The sequence below is a fragment of the Artemia sp. Qi Xiang Cuo genome, chromosome 11 (assembly GCF_049724085.1).
Source record: "Artemia sp. Qi Xiang Cuo chromosome 11, ASM4972408v1, whole genome shotgun sequence".
Taxonomy (NCBI): domain Eukaryota; kingdom Metazoa; phylum Arthropoda; class Branchiopoda; order Anostraca; family Artemiidae; genus Artemia; species Artemia sp. Qi Xiang Cuo.
Genome location: NC_142804.1, coordinates 38,400,458 through 38,416,292, shown reverse-complemented (window position 1 = coordinate 38,416,292; position 15,835 = coordinate 38,400,458). Strand labels below are relative to the sequence as shown.

The 15,835-nt window shown below is 36.0% G+C and overlaps 1 protein-coding gene across 1 annotated transcript in view; it reads right to left on the bottom strand.

Annotated features, from left to right (window-relative positions):
• LOC148946954 (uncharacterized) overlaps nucleotides 1-15,835 on the bottom strand; it is a 138,741-nt gene that overhangs the window by 59,120 nt on the left and 63,786 nt on the right. Inside the window, exon 2 of the mRNA XM_089096467.1 lies at nucleotides 1,128-1,328. Coding sequence (XP_088952593.1) covers nucleotides 1,128-1,328 — 201 coding nt within the window. The remainder of the gene's footprint in view (nucleotides 1-1,127; nucleotides 1,329-15,835) is intronic.

Genomic DNA, 15,835 nt, shown 5'->3' with positions numbered 1-15,835 from the left:
ATTAACTACAAACTTTTGAAAAGGATTCTATAACAAAATGTTTGCGCATTCTTTAACTTCAACTAAACAGAAATCAAAATAAATCTTATTTTCAAAACAACTTTTAGAGAGGAAAAAAAACAATGAGCCTACTTACAAAATCTAGAAACCCGAACCAAGATTATTGAAAGACAGAAGTGTGTGCTGGGTACAGCATACCCACTTGTACATGGCTTATATGGCTCCATCCACTAGAGGGGGAGATTCATTATCCCTTATCTCATACCTGAACGAACGTGTGGGTCCTAAGCTAAGTTCAGAACTGGACCCAACAAATTTATATAAAAGGTGGTTGGTTTCAGTATTTATGGTTTGTTTCAAATTTATTAATGGTTGATAGGTTCTTGTCGTTTATTGGAAACACATCCAAGAATTACGCTTATGTTACATTTCAAGAAACCTGTTTCACAGCTGCAAAAACAAGTGACGGGTCATACAAAGCATTGGACTTGTATAATTTGGGCGATATATTTACATATTAGGGGAGGGGGGGGGGGTGTTAGGCTACGTTGGGTTAGGTAAGTTTTCCATAATTTTGTTTCTAAAGTACTATTTTATCATTTTTTTTTTAATATTTCATTAGGACTAACCTAACTTAACTTCTTGGGTGTGTTTCCAATAACCAACAATTACCGGTTGATATTTACACAATCCAATAAATTCCAGTTTGTGATCCCCAAACATCATTGGCCCAAGGCTAATGGCCAAGTTTGCCAGTGGGTGGTCAAATTTATTAGTGGACGGCCAAATTGACGCAGTTTTACGAAGAGCGCCCAACCTTCAAAATAATTTTGTTTTTAAATGGATTTACCCCAACCATCAATTATTGGTCATAACCGCTCTCAAATGTCAAATTTTAAAAAGACATTAAAAAGATCAAACCTTTACCTACTTCTCTCAAATGAATTCCACAAAGATTTGAAACTGTTTGATGATTTGCATTTTAAATTCATTTCTATATCTTTATTTAATTTACTTTCTGTGTTTCCTTGAAAAAACAATAGTTTTGGGTTTCATGATTTCTGCAGAACTACTTCCAATTTTTAACTCGGTTAAATGAAGAAGAAGAACGAAAAAGAGAATCTTACCTCAGAGCAAAGTGCTTTTCGATATACTGGCCGCGAAAATCTTGTTCTTGCATAAGATTTGTATCCTCGCCAGCTTCTCTATCTGCTTCAAAAAGATCGGATTGAAGCCTCACAAATACCTTCCCACCTTTTACCAACTGTGGGGCATTACTTGAGCAAACTCGATTCACTTTACTCGATAAATCTGGCTTCTGATCACTCCTATAAGTTATGCTTACATTAATTTCAACATAAAATTATGTTTTTATAAATGAATTCATTTTATTAATGAAATTTATTGTTCTTAAGGTTGATGGTCCCTTGAAACATGTGACCTTTACGACCAGACTACAACTATAATTGCATTAAAAGAACAATATACTTATAACATTGGATTTATTAGTTTCTGATCTATCCATTCGCCAAAATTTCATATATTTTCGCATGTTTTCAACGTGTTTTCCATTCTAAAAAAGAATCCATTCGCCAAAATTTCACATATTTTCGCATGTTTTCAACGTATTTTCCATTCTAAAAAAGAATACAAAGCAAATTTCAAAAAATACGATTCAGTATATGGATATAGCTGAATCTGGGCAAACAAATTATAGCAAGGTTGTCGTCTTACGTTGAAACATTAAAAGCGTAAAACGGCAGCGAATTAACAACACAAAAATACTTAAATCTTTAGTTTTAACCGTGTTTGTTCAGCACTATTCATCGACAAAAAGGACGAATTAGGCACTTATTGCTAATGAAAGTTGTTTTTGAAATAAAAACTTACATTATCTTGTCCTATATCCTAGGAATAAGCGTACATTGTCCAAATTTTAGGGCAACTGTCTGATACTTAAGAAAAGGTCCTCTTCTCCTGTCCTTATTTCAGTTGAATTGGTTCTTGTTCATGTTATGTTTCGTCCTTTACAGGCTAATGCTCTGGGCATTGTTTTTGATTCGTCAATTTTTCTTTTATAAATAAACACAATTCTAACTATTATATCTGTTAATTTATGCATTATTTAAAAGACAAAGAACCATAGCAAAAGAAAAAAAGGCAGCCCAAATTTGAAAAGAAATCTTTAAGCAAAGGTAATATAAACACAAGCTACAAATTCCTTTTGAAAGGCACAGACTGAACAACAAGATTATGCTTAAGGAAAACTATTTTCACAGACTAACTTCAAAGAAAAAATTAAATAGAAAGGAGTACACCTATTGGAAAAGCCAGGGAACTTAGCATTGTATTACAGGATTAGCACTTTGATTTAGTCTTTTTTTCTTTCTTCTTTTTCTATGCTGATGATTTAGGTCAATTGGGAGAAAAGGGTAAAATTGGCCGACACCCCTCCATCCCAACCAACTTTTAAGCTGAAAGGTAAGTGGGGTGCCTTTTCTATGAACCACAATGATTTTATATGTCTATGATAAGGGAAATAAAGTGCCATCCACCACTTCTGTCACCATTTTTTAGCACAAAGGTAGGTATGTTGCAACTTCGTTGAAGTATTATTACGCAAGCATCTTTATCTGTATTATTGGGAAAAAAACAGTCCTTGGCCCCTACAACGCCCCAGTCTCCTACCGCAAATTTTTTAGCAGAAGGGTAGGTATATTCCATTTGTTTGAAGTGGAATCGCGAAAAAATTTTCAATTTGTATGATTAGAGAAGAAGTTTGAGCCAGTTGCCTCCTCCCTCCACAGCCAGTACTCCTTTTTATCACCAGCTTTCTAGCGCCAAGGTAGGCACGCTACTTCTTGTTTGAACTGGGACCCTGCTAGGATTTTCGATCTCTATAATAGAAGAACCAAAGTTGGAGGCACAAACTCCAACTTTGTTTCAACAACAATCTCCTGCTTGCTTCAACAACAATCTCCTGCTTCAACAAAAATGCTTCAACAACCTGTTTCAACAACAATCTCCCCCTCGTTTTCCCTACCAGTTTTTTTGCAGAAAAGTTGTAATGGTGCACCTTACGGGTTTTCAATCTGTAGAGCTGGAGGGACGAAGAGGGTCCGTCGAAGCCCCGAACCACTACTAAATTTTTAGCAGAAAGATAGGCCTGCTTGTCACAACAGGGCTGGAAACTTGTGACCAGTGCCTTGGGCAACTGGGGCATGACAATCATGATTTTCAGAGGCAAACCGTATTTCCGAGTAGCGTTGGGCGATAATTTCATTAAACGATCTATCGATATATCGATAGTTCAATAAAAAATTGTAATTAAACCGTATTTGCATTTTTTTAAAACTTCGAATAATATAAAAAACAAAAAATAAAAACAAACTTCGATTACATAAATTAATATTATAGAAATCCAGATTTGACATTGCTTGGGCCCAGAATAAAGAAAGATAACCTACTGGCTACTTTTGGCTATTAAAAATCAGCCACGTGTCAATGTTTTTCCTTGAGAATTGGTTCTACCTTTCAGTGATTAATTATTTTTTTTTTTTTTATGAAAGTAAGGATCAGCATTATAACGAACAGAAATTATTGCGTTTATGAGAGGGATGTCCCTTATTGGTTTTTTTTTAGCATTTTAAAAAAGCTTCTTATTCCAATTAAATGATCCCTGTGTTTCAGGAGTTGTTCTTAAAGAATTGGGACAAAAAGTCAAACTTTAAGTGTATAGAGCGCGGCATTGAAGAATGGGTGGGGTATCTCCCCTCATATGCGGTATGATTTCTTTTCATTTTAAGTTTCAATATTGCTCTCTAGTTTCAGTTGAAAAAAACTTATTTATTTATTTAATTTCTTATCGTTTTCAAATAATGCCAGAAATCTGCCTCTCTCCGGTAGGGACGTATCATGAGTTCCGGAGCCTACATAATTTATTCATGGATTATTGATCCACAAAAGGGTCAATGACACCTCTTTCTAGGTCAATCAGGGGATGTTTATAAATGTATTGATCCACTAGAGGGGAGAGAATTTCTGAGAAATTGATTTACATAATCGAAGGGAGACTAGATTTCTGAGAACTTGATTCCATAATCAAAGGGGAATTATTGTTTCACTAACGGTAACAGGATTTCTGAGAACTTGATTTACATAATCGAAGGGGACTAGATTTCTGGGAAATTGATTTGCATAATCGACTGGGAATTCTATCATGAGGGGATTTCGTTTTTAAATATGGCTTCTCTGATCTTCAGGTCCGAGTGATAAATTAATATTCTATTTTTAAATATGGCTTCTCTGATCTTTAGGTCTGAGAGATAAATTAATATTCTATTTTTAAATGTGGCTTGTATGATCTTTAGGTCTGAGAGATAAATTAATATTCTTTCTAAACCTTAAGATTGAATATATTTTACGCAGGGAAATGCTTTCCTGGGAATTTCAAATGTGACAGCGCAGGGATGCCGAAACAAAGGAACACGCAGGAATTACTTTTAGGGGGATTATTTGGGCGAAAATAAAATTAATCAGCATTTTAGGGATTATTTGGGCAAAACAGTTTGAGACATTTTAGAGGATGATTCGGGGTGAAACTCTTTGGTCGTTATAATACACAACTACCATTTGAATAGTGTTATAAGGTCCCCTACCCCTACCCCAACCCCAAAGGACCCCCGGGCCCCCAAACTCCCCCGGACCCCCAAAGAACCCCCGGCCCCCCAAAGGGCCAGCACTGTCTTTCACTGCTTGTATGTGTGGATCTATTTGTTTGTATGTCTGGGTTGGTGTTTGCAGGTCCAAGTGTTTGTTTTTGTTGGTTTGCATGTCAAAAGTGTCTGTCTTTCTCTGTTTGTATGTCTCAATCTATTTGTTTGTATGTTTGGGTTAGTGTTTGCAAGTCCAAAAATTTGTCTTTGTTGGTTTGAGTGTCTAAAGTGTCTGTCTTTCTCTGTTTGTATGTCTGAATCTATTTGTTTGTATGTTTGGGTTGGTGTTTGCAAGTCCAAGAATTTGTCTTTGTTGGCTTGTATGTCTAAAGTTCCTGTCCTTGTCTCTTTGTATGTCTGAATCTATTTGTTTTTTGCATGTCTGGGTTGATCTTTGCAGGTTCAAGAATTTGTCTTTGTTGGTTTGAATGTCTAAAGTGCATGCCTTTCTCTGCTTGTATGTCTGAATCTATTTGTTTGTATGTCTGGGTTGGTGTTTGGAAGTCCAAGAATTTGTCTTTGTTGGTTTGAATGCATAAAGTGCTTGCCTTTCTCTGTTTGTATTTCTGAATCTATTTGTTTGCATGTCTGGGTTGGTGTTTGCAAGTCCAAGAATTTGTCTTTGTTGGTTTGAATGTCTAAAGTGCCTGTCTTTTTCTGTTTGTATGACTGAATCTATTTGTTTGCATGTCTGGGCTGGTGTTTGCAAGTCAAAGAAATTGTCTTTGTAGGTTTGAACGTCTAAAGTGCCTTTCTTCCTCTGTTTGTATGTCTGAATCTATTTGTTTGTATGTCTGGGTTGGTGTTTGCAAGTCCAAGAATTTGTTTTTGTTGATTTGAATGTCTAAAGTGCCTGTCTTTCACTGTTTGTATGTGTGGATATATTTGTTTGCGTGTCTGGGTTTGTTTTTGGACGTCCAAGAATTGGTCTTTGATTGTTTGAATGTCTAAAGTACATGGCATTCTCTGTTTGTATGTATGAATGTATTTGTTTGCATGTCTGGGCTGGTTTTTGCAAGTCCAAGAATTTGTCTTTGTTGGTTTGAATGTCTAAAGTGCCTGTCTTTCTCTGTTTGTATGTCTGAATATACTTGTTTGCATGTCTGGGTTGGTGTTTGCATATCCAAGAATTTGTCTTTGTTGGTTTGAATGTCTAAAGTGTCTGTCTTTCTCCGTTTGTATTCCTGAATCTATTTGTTTGTATGTCTGGGTTGGTGTTTGCAAGTCCAAGAATTTGTCTCTGTTTGTTTGAATGTCTAAAGCGGCTGTCTTTCTCTGTTTGTATGTCTGAATCTGTTTGTTTGCATGTCAGGGTTGGTGTTTGCAAGTCCAAGAATTTGTCTTTGTTGGTTTGAATGTTTAAAGTGCCTGTCATTCTCTGTTTGTATGTCAGAATTTATTTGTTTGCATGTCTGGGTTGGTATTTGGAAGTTCAAGAATTTGTCTTTGTTGGTTTGAATGTCTAAAGTGAATGTCTTTCTCTGTTTGTATGTCTGAATCTATTTGTTTGCATGTCTGGGTTGGTGTTTGCAAGTCCAAGAATTTGTCTTTGTTGGTTTGAATGTCTAAATTGCCTGTCTTTCTCTGTTTGTATGTGTGAATCTATTTGTTTACATGTCTGGGTCGGTGTTTGCAAGTCGAAGAATTTGTCTTTGTTGGTTTGAATGTCTAAAGTGCCTATCTTTCTCTGTTTGTATGTCTGAATCTATTTGTATGCATGTCTGGGTTGGTGTTTAGTGTTTGCAAGTCCAAAAATTTGTCTTTGTTGGTTTGAATGTCTAAAGTGCCTGTCTTTCTCTGTTTGTATGTCTGAATCTATTTGTTTGCATGTCTTGATTGATGTTTGCAAGTCCGAGAATTTGCAGTTGTTGGTTTAAATGTCTAAAGTGTCCGTCTTTCTCTGTTTGTATGTCTGAATCCGTTTTTTTGCATGTCTGGGTTGGTGTTTGCAAGTACAAGAATTATTCTTTGTTGGTTTGAATGCCTAAAGTGCCGGCCTTTCTCTGTTTGTATGTCTGAACCTATTTGTTTGTATGTCTGGGTTGGTGTTTGCAAGTCCAAAAATTTGTCTTTGTTGGTTTGAATGTCTACAGTGCCAGTCTTTCTCTGTTTGTATGACTGAATCTATTTGTATGCATGCCTGGATTGATGTTTGCGAGTCCAAGAATTTGTCTTTGTTGGTTTGAATGTCTAAAGTGCCTGTCTTTCTCTGTTTGTATGTCTGAATCTATTTGTTTGCATGTCTGGGTTGGTGTTTGCAAGTCCAAGAATTTGTCTTTGTTAGTTTGAATGTCTAAAGTGCCTGTCTGTCTCTGTTTATATGTCTGAATCTATAGTTTACATGTCTGGGTTGGTGTTTGCAAGTCCAAGAATTTGTCTTTGTTGGTTTGAATGTCTAAAGCGTCTGTCTTTCTCTGTTTATTTTTCTGAATCTATTTGTTTACATGTCTGGGTTGGTGTTTGCAAGTCCAAGAATTTGTCTTTGTTCGTTTGAATGTCTAAAGTGTCTGTCTTTCTCTGTTTATATGTCTGAATCTATTTATTTGCGTGTCTGGGTTGGTGTTTGCAAGTCCAAGAATTTGTCATTGTTGATTTGAATGTCTAAAGTGCCGGTCTTTTTCTGTTTGTATGTCTGAATCTATTTGTTTGCATGAGTGGGTTGGTGTTTGCAAGTCCAAGAATTTGTCTTTGTTGGTTTGAATGTCTAAAGTATCTGTCTTTCTCTGTTTGTGTGTCTGAATCTATTTGTTTGCATGTCTGGGTTGGTGTTTGCAATTCCAAGAATTTGTCTTCGTTGGTTTGAATGTCTAAAGTGTCTGTCTTTCTCTGTTTGTATGTCTAAATCGATTTGTTTGCATGTCTGGGTTGGTGTTTGCAAGTCCAAGAATTTCTCTTTGTTGGTTTGAATGTCAAAAGTGTCTGTCTTTCTCTGTTTGTATGTCTGAATCTCTTTGTTTGCGTGTCTGGGTTGTTGTTTGTAAGTCCAAGAATTTGTCTTTGTTGGTTTGTATGTCTAAAGTGCCTGTCTTTCTCTGTTTTGTATGTCTGAATCTATTTGTTTGCATGTCTGGGTTGGTGGTTGCAAGTCCAAGAATTTGTCTTTGTTGGTTTGAATGTCTAAAGTGCCTGTCTTTCCCTGTTTGTATGTGTGAATCTATTTGTTTGCATGTCTAGGCTGGTGTTTGCAAGTCCAAGAATTTGTCTTTGTTGGTTTGTATGTCTAAAGTGTCTGTCTTTCTCTGTTTGTATGTCTTATCTATTTGTTTGCTTGTCTGGGTTGTTGTTTGCAAGTCCAAGAATTTGTCTTTGTTGGTTTGACTATCTAAAGTGCCTGTCTTTCTCTGCTTGTATGTGTGAATCTATTTGTTTACATGTCTGGGTTGGTGTTTGCAAGTCAAAGAATTTGTCTTTGTTGGTTTGAATGTCTAAAGGGCCTATCTTTCTCTGTTTGTATGTCTGAATCTATTTGTATGCATGTCTGGGTTGGTGTTTGCAAGTCCAAGAATTTGTCTTTGCTGGTTGAATGTCTAAAGTGCCTGTCCTTCTCTGTTTGTTTGTCTGAATCTATTTGTTTTTATGTCCGGGTTAGATTTTAGTGTTTGCAAGTCCAAAAATTTGTCTTTGTTGGTTTGAATGTCTAAAGCGCCTGTCTTTCTCTTTTTATATGTCTGAATCTATTTGTTTGCATGTCTGGGTTGGTGTTTGCAAGTCCAAGAATTTGTCTTTAATGGTTTGAATGTCTAAAGTGTCTATCTTTCTCTGTTTGTATGTCTGAATCTATTTGTTTGCATGTCTGGGTTGGTGTTTGCAAGTACAAGAATTTGTCTTTGTTGGTTTGAATGCCTAAAGTGCCGGCCTTTCTCTGTTTGTATGTCTGAATCTATTTGTTTGAATGTCTGGGTTGGTGTTTGCAAGTCCAAAAATTTGTCTTTGTTGGTTTGAATGTCTACAGTGCCTGTCTTTCTCTGTTTGTATGACTGAATCTATTTGTATGCATGTCTGGACTGATGTTTGCGAGTCCAAGAATTTGTCTTTGTTGGTTTGAATGTCTAAAGTGTCTATCTTTCTCTGTTTGTATGTCTGAATCTATTTGTTTGCATGTCTGGGTTGGTGTTTGCAAGTCCAAGAACTTGTCTTTGTTAGTTTGAATGTCTAAAGTGCCTGTCTGTCTCTGTTTATATGTCTGAATCTATTGTTTACATGTCTGGGTTGGTGTTTGCAAGTCCAAGAATTTGTCTTTATTGGTTTGAATGTTTAAAGCGTCTTTCTTTCTCTGGTTATATGTCGGAAGCTATTTGTATATTTGTCTGGGTTGGTGTTTGCAAGTCCAAGAATTTGTCTTTGTTCATTTGAATGTCTAAACCGTATGTCTTTCTCTGTTTTTGTGTCTCAATCTATTTGTTTGCTTGTCTGGGATTGGTGGTTGCAAGTCCAAGAATTTGTCATTGTTGCTTTGAATGTCTAAAGTGCCTGTCTTTCTCTGTTTTTATGTCTGAATCTATTTGTTTGCATGAGTGGGTTGGTGTTTGCAAGTCCAAGAATTTGTCTCTCTTGGTTTGAATGTATAAAGTGTCTGTCTTTCTCTGTTTATGTGTCTGAATCTATTTGTTTGCATGTCTGGGTTGGTGTTTGCAAGTCCAAGAATTTGTCTTTGTTGATTTGAATGTCTAAAGTGTCTGTCTTTCTCTGTTTGTATGTCTGAATCTATTTGTTTGCATGTCTGGGTTGGTGTTTGCAAGTCCAAGAATGTCTCTTTGTTGGTTTGAATGTCAAAAGTGTCTGTCTTTCTCTGTTTGTATGTCTGAATCTGCTTGTTTGCGTGTCTGGGTTGGTGTTTGCATATCCAAGAATTTGTCTTTGTTGGTTTGAATGTCTAAAGTGTCTGTCTTTCTCTGCTTGTATGTCTGAATTTATTGGTTTGGATGTTTGGGTAGGTATTTGGAAGTCCAAGAATTTGTCTTCTTTGGATTGAATGTTTAAAGTGTCTATTATTCTCCGGTTAAATTTTTGAATCTATTTGTTTGCATGTCTGGGTTGGTGTTTTCAAGTCCAAAAATTTGTCTTTGTTGGTTTGACTATCTAAAGTGCCTGTCTTTCTCTTTTTGTATGTCTGAATCTATTTGTTTGCATGTGTGGGTTGGTGCTTGCAAGTCGAAGAATTTGTCTTTGTTGGTTTGAAAGTCTAAATTGCCTATCTTTCACTGTTTGTATGTCTGAATCTATTTGTATGCATGTCTGGGTTGGTAATTGTAAGTCCAAGAATTTGTCTTTGTTGGTTGAATGTCTAAAGTACCTGTCCTTCTCTGTTTGTATGTCTGAATCTATTTGTTTGCATGTCCGGATTAGTGTTTAGTGTTTGCAAGTTCAAAAATTTGTCTTTGTTAGTTTGAATGTCTAAAGTGCCTGTCTTTCTCTGTTTGTATGTCTGAATCTATTTGTTTGCATGTCTGGGTTGGTGTTTGCAAGTCCAAGAATTTGTCTTTGTTGATTTAAATGTCTGAAGTGCCTGTCTTTCTCTGTTTATATGTCTGAATCTATTTGTTTGCATGTGTGGGTTGGTGTTTGCAAGTCCAAGAATTTGTCTTTGATGGTTTGAATGTCTAAAGTGTCTGTCTTTCCTTGTTTATGTCTGAATCTATTTTTTGCATGTCTGGGTTGGTGTTTGCAAGTTCAAGAATTTATCATTGTTGCTTTGAATGTCTAAAGTGCCTGCCTTTTTCAGTTTGTATGTCTGAATCTATTCGTTTGTATGTCTGGGTTGGTGTTTGCAAGTCCAAGAATTTGTCTTTTTTGGTTTGAATGTCCAAAGTGTATGTCTTTTCTCTGTTTGTATGTCTGAATCTATTTGTTTGCATGTCTGGGTTGGTGTTTGCAAGTCCAAGAATTTGTCTTTGTTGGTTTGAATGTTTAAGTTAGGTATAAATAAATATTAATAAATAAATAAAACATTTCTCCGTGTTTAAGTTAGGTTAGGTTAGCTTATCATGAGCGCTCATGAAAAGCTAACAAAACCTAACCTAACTTAATCACGGAGAAATGTTTCTATTTATTTATCAATATTTATTTATACCTAACCTAAACGTTCAAACCAACAAAGATAAATTCTTTGACCTGCAAATCCCAACCTAGGCATGCAAACATATAAATTCAAACATACAAACAGAGAAAGACATACAATTCCGACATACAAACAAACAATGACAAATTCTTGGACTTGCACACACCAACCCAGAAATATAAACAAATAGAATCAGACATACAAACAGAAAAAGACAGGAACTTTAGACATTCAAACCAACAATGATAAATTCTTGGACTTGCAAACACCAACTCACATATGCAAACAAATAGATTCAGACATACAAACAGAAAAAGACAGGCACTTTAGACATTCAAACCAACAATGACAAATTCTTGGACTTACAAACAGAAAAAGACAGGCACTTTAGACATTCAAACCAACAATGACAAATTCTTGGACTTGCAAACACCAACCCAGACATGCAAACAAATAGATTCAGACATACAAACAGAGAAAGACAGGCACTTTAGACATCAAAACCAACAAAGACAAATTCTTGGACTTGCAAACACTAATCCAGCCATGCAAACAAATAGATTCAGACATACAAATAGAGAAGGACATGCACTTTACACATTCAACCAACAAAGACAAATTCTTGGACTTGCAAACACCAACCCAGACATGCATACAAATAGATTCAGACATACAAACAGAGAAAGATAGGCACTTCAGACATTCAAACCAACAAAGACAAATTCTTGGAATTGCAAACACCAACCCAGACATGCAAACAAATAGATTCAGACATACAAACAGAAAGAGACAGACACTTTATACATACAACCCAAAAAAGACAAATTCTTGGATTTGCAAACACCAGCCTAGACATGCAAACAAATAGATTCACACATACAAACAGAGATAGACAGGCACTTTAGACATTCAAACCAACAAAGACAAATTCTTGAACTTGCAATTACCAACCCAGACATGCATACAAATAGATTCAGACATACAAACAGAGAAAGATAGGCAATTTAGACATTCAAACCAAGACTAAACACTAACCCGGACATGCAAACAAATAGATTCAGACATACAAACAGAGAAGGACATGCACTTTAGACATTCAACCAACAAAGACAAATTCTTGGACTTGCAATTACCAACCCAGACATGCATACAAATAGATTCAGACATAAAAACAGAGAAAGAGAGGCAATTTAGACATTCAAACCAACAAAGACAAATTCTTGGACTTGCAAACACCAACCCAGACATTCAAACACCAACCCAGACATGCAAACAAATAGATTCAGGCATACAAACAGAGAAAGACAGACACTTTAGACATCCAAACCAACAAGACAAATTCTTGGATATGCAAACACCAACCCAGACACGCAAACAAACAGATTCAGACATACAAACTGAGAAAGACAAACACTTTAGACATTCAAACCAACAAAGAAAAATTCATGGACTTACAAACACCAAACCCAGAAATGCAAAAAAAAAGATTCAGTCATACAAACAGAGAGAGACAGACACTTTAGACATTCAAACCAACAAAGAAAAATTATTCGACTTGCAAATACCAACCCACACATGCAAACAAACAGAGAAAGACAGGCACGTTAGACATTCAAACCAACAATGACAAATTCTTGGACTTGCAAACACCAAACCAGACACGCAAACAAATAGATTCAGACATATAAACAGAGAAAGACAGACACTTTAGACATTCAAACCAACAAAGACGAATTCTTGGACTTGCAAACACCAACCCAGACATGCAAAAAATAGATTCACACATAAAGACAAAGAAAGACAGTCACTTTAGACATTAAAACCAACAAAAACAAATTCTTTGACTTGCAAACACCAACCCAAACATGCAAACAAATAGATTCAGACATATAAACAGAGAAAGACAGATACTTTAGACATTCAAACCAACAGAGACAAATTATTGGACTTGCAAACACCAACCCAGACATGTAAACAATAGATTCAGACATACAAACAGAGAAAAACAGGCACTTTAGACATTCAAACCAACAAAAACAAATTCTTGGACTTGCAAACACCAACCCAGACATGCAAACAAATAGATTCAGACATACAAACAGAGAGAAAGGCACTTTAGACATTCAAACCAACAGAGACAAATTCTTGGACTTGCAAACACCAATCCAGATATGCAAACAAATAGATTCAGACATACAAACAGAGAGGGACATGCACTTTAGACATTCAACCAACAAAGACAAATTCTTGGACTTGCAAACACCAACCCAGACATGCATACAAATAGATTCAGACATACAAAAAGAGAAAGACAGGGACTTCAGACATTCAAATCAACAAAGACAAAATATTGGACTTGCAAACACCAACCCAGACATGCAAACAAAAAAAGATTCAGTCATACAAACAGAGAAAGACAGGCACTTTAGACATTCAAACCAACAAAGACAAATTTTTGGACTTGCAAACACCAACCAGGACATGCAAACAAATAGATTCAGACATACAAACAGAGAAAGGCAAACACTTTAGGCATTCAAATCAACAAAAACAAATTCTTGGACTTGCAAATACCAACCCAGACATTAAAAAAAATAGATTCACACATACAAACAGAGAAAGACAGGCACTTTAGACATTCAAACCAACAAATGCAAATTCTTGGACTTGCAAACACCAACCAAGACATGCAAACACATAGATTCAGACATACAAACAGAGAAAGGCAGGCACTTTAGGCATTCAAACCAACAAAAACAAATTCTTGGACTTGTAAACACCAACCCAGACATGCAAACAAATAGATTCACACATACAGACACAGAAAGACAGGCATTTTAGACATTCAAACCAACAAAGAAAATTTCTTGCACTTGCAAACACCAGCCCAGACATGCAAAAAAATAGATTCAGACATACAAACAGAGAAAGACAGTCAATTTAGACATTCAAACCAAAAAGATTAATTCTTGAACTTGTAAACACCAACCCAGGCATGCATACAAATAGATTCAGACATACAAACAGAGAAAGATCGTCACTTTAGACATTCAAACCAACAAAGAGAAATTCTTGTACTTGCAAACACCAACCCAGACATGCAAAACAAATAGATTAAGACATACAAACAGAGAATGACAGGCACTTTAGACATTCAAACCAACAAAAACAAATTATTGGACTTACAAACACAAACCCAGACATGCAAACAAATAGATTCAGGCATACAAACAGAGAAGGACAGACACTTTAGACATTCAAACCAACAAAGAGAAATTCTTGGACTTGCAAACACCAACCCAGACATGCAACCATATAGATTGAGACATACAAACAGAGAAAGACAGACACTTTAGACATTCAAACCAACAATGACAAATTCTTGGACTTGCAAACACCAAACCAGAAACGCAAAAAAATAGATTTGACATGTAAACAGAGAGACAGACACTTTAGACATTCAAACCAACAAAGACAAATTCTCGGACTTGAAAACACCAACTCAGACATGAAAAAAATAGATTCACACAAAAAAACAGAGAAAGACAGGCACTTTAGACATTCAAACCAACAAAGACAAATTCTTGGACTTGCAAACACCAACCCACACATGCAAACAAATAGATTCAGACATACAAACAGAAAAAGACAGGCACTTCAGACATTCAAATCAACAAAGACAAATTATTGGACTTGCAAACACCAACCCAGACATGCAAAAAAAAAGATTCAGTCATACAAACAGAGAAAGACAGGCACTTTAGACATTCAAACCAACAAAGACAAATTCTTAGACTTGCAAGCACCAACCCAGACATGCAAAGAAAGAGATTCAGACATACAAACAGAGATAGGCATGGACTTTAGGCATTCAAACCAACAAAAACAAATTCTCGGACTTGCAAATACAAACCCAGACATGCAAAAAAATATATTCAGCCATACAAACAGAGAAAGACAGGCACTTTAGAAATTCAAACCAACAAAGACAAATTCTTGGACTTGCAAACACCAACCAAGACATGCAAACAAATAGATTCAGACATACAAACAGAGAGAGGCAGGCACTTTAGGCATTCAAACCAACAAAGACAAATTCTTGGACTTGTAACCACCAACCCAGACATGCAAACAAGTGGATTCAGACATACAAACAGAGAAAGACATATAATATAGACATTTAAACCAACAAAAACAAATTCTTTGACTTGCAAACACCAGCTCAGAAATGCAAACAAATAGATTCAGACATACAAACAGAGAAAGACAGGCAATTTAGACATTCAAAAAAACAAAGACAAATTCTTGTACTTGCAAACACCAACCCAGACATGCAAAACAAATAGATTCAGACATACAAACAGAGAAAGACATGCACTTTAGACATTCAAACCAACAAAGACAAATTCTTGGACTTGCAAACACCAACCCTGACATGCAAACAAACAGATTCAGACATACAAACAGAGAAAAACAGCCTCTTTAGACATTCAAACAAAGAAAGACAAATTCTTGGACTTGCAAACCCCAACCCAGACATGCAAACAAATAGATTCAGGCATACAAACAGAGAAAGACAGACACTTTAGACATTCAAACCAACAAAGACAAATTCTCGGTCTTGCAAACACCAACCCAGACATGCAAAAAATAGATTCACACATGAAAACAGAGAAAGACAGGCACTTTAGACATTCAAACCAACAAAGACAAACTCTTAGACTTGCAAACACCAACCCAGACATGCTAACAAATAGATTCAGACATATAAACAGAGAAAGACAGACACTTTAGACATTCAGACCAACAAAGACAAATTCTAGGACTTGCAAACACCAACCCAGACATGTAAACAATAGATTCAGACAAACAAACAGAGAAAGACAGGCACTTTAGACATTCAAACCAACACAGACAAATTCTTTGACTTGCAAACACCAGCCCAGACATGAAAAGAGACAGATTCAGACATACAAACAGAGAAAGACAGGCACTTTAGACCTTCAAACCAACAAAGACAAATTCTTGGACTTGCAAACACCAACCCAGACATGCAAACAAA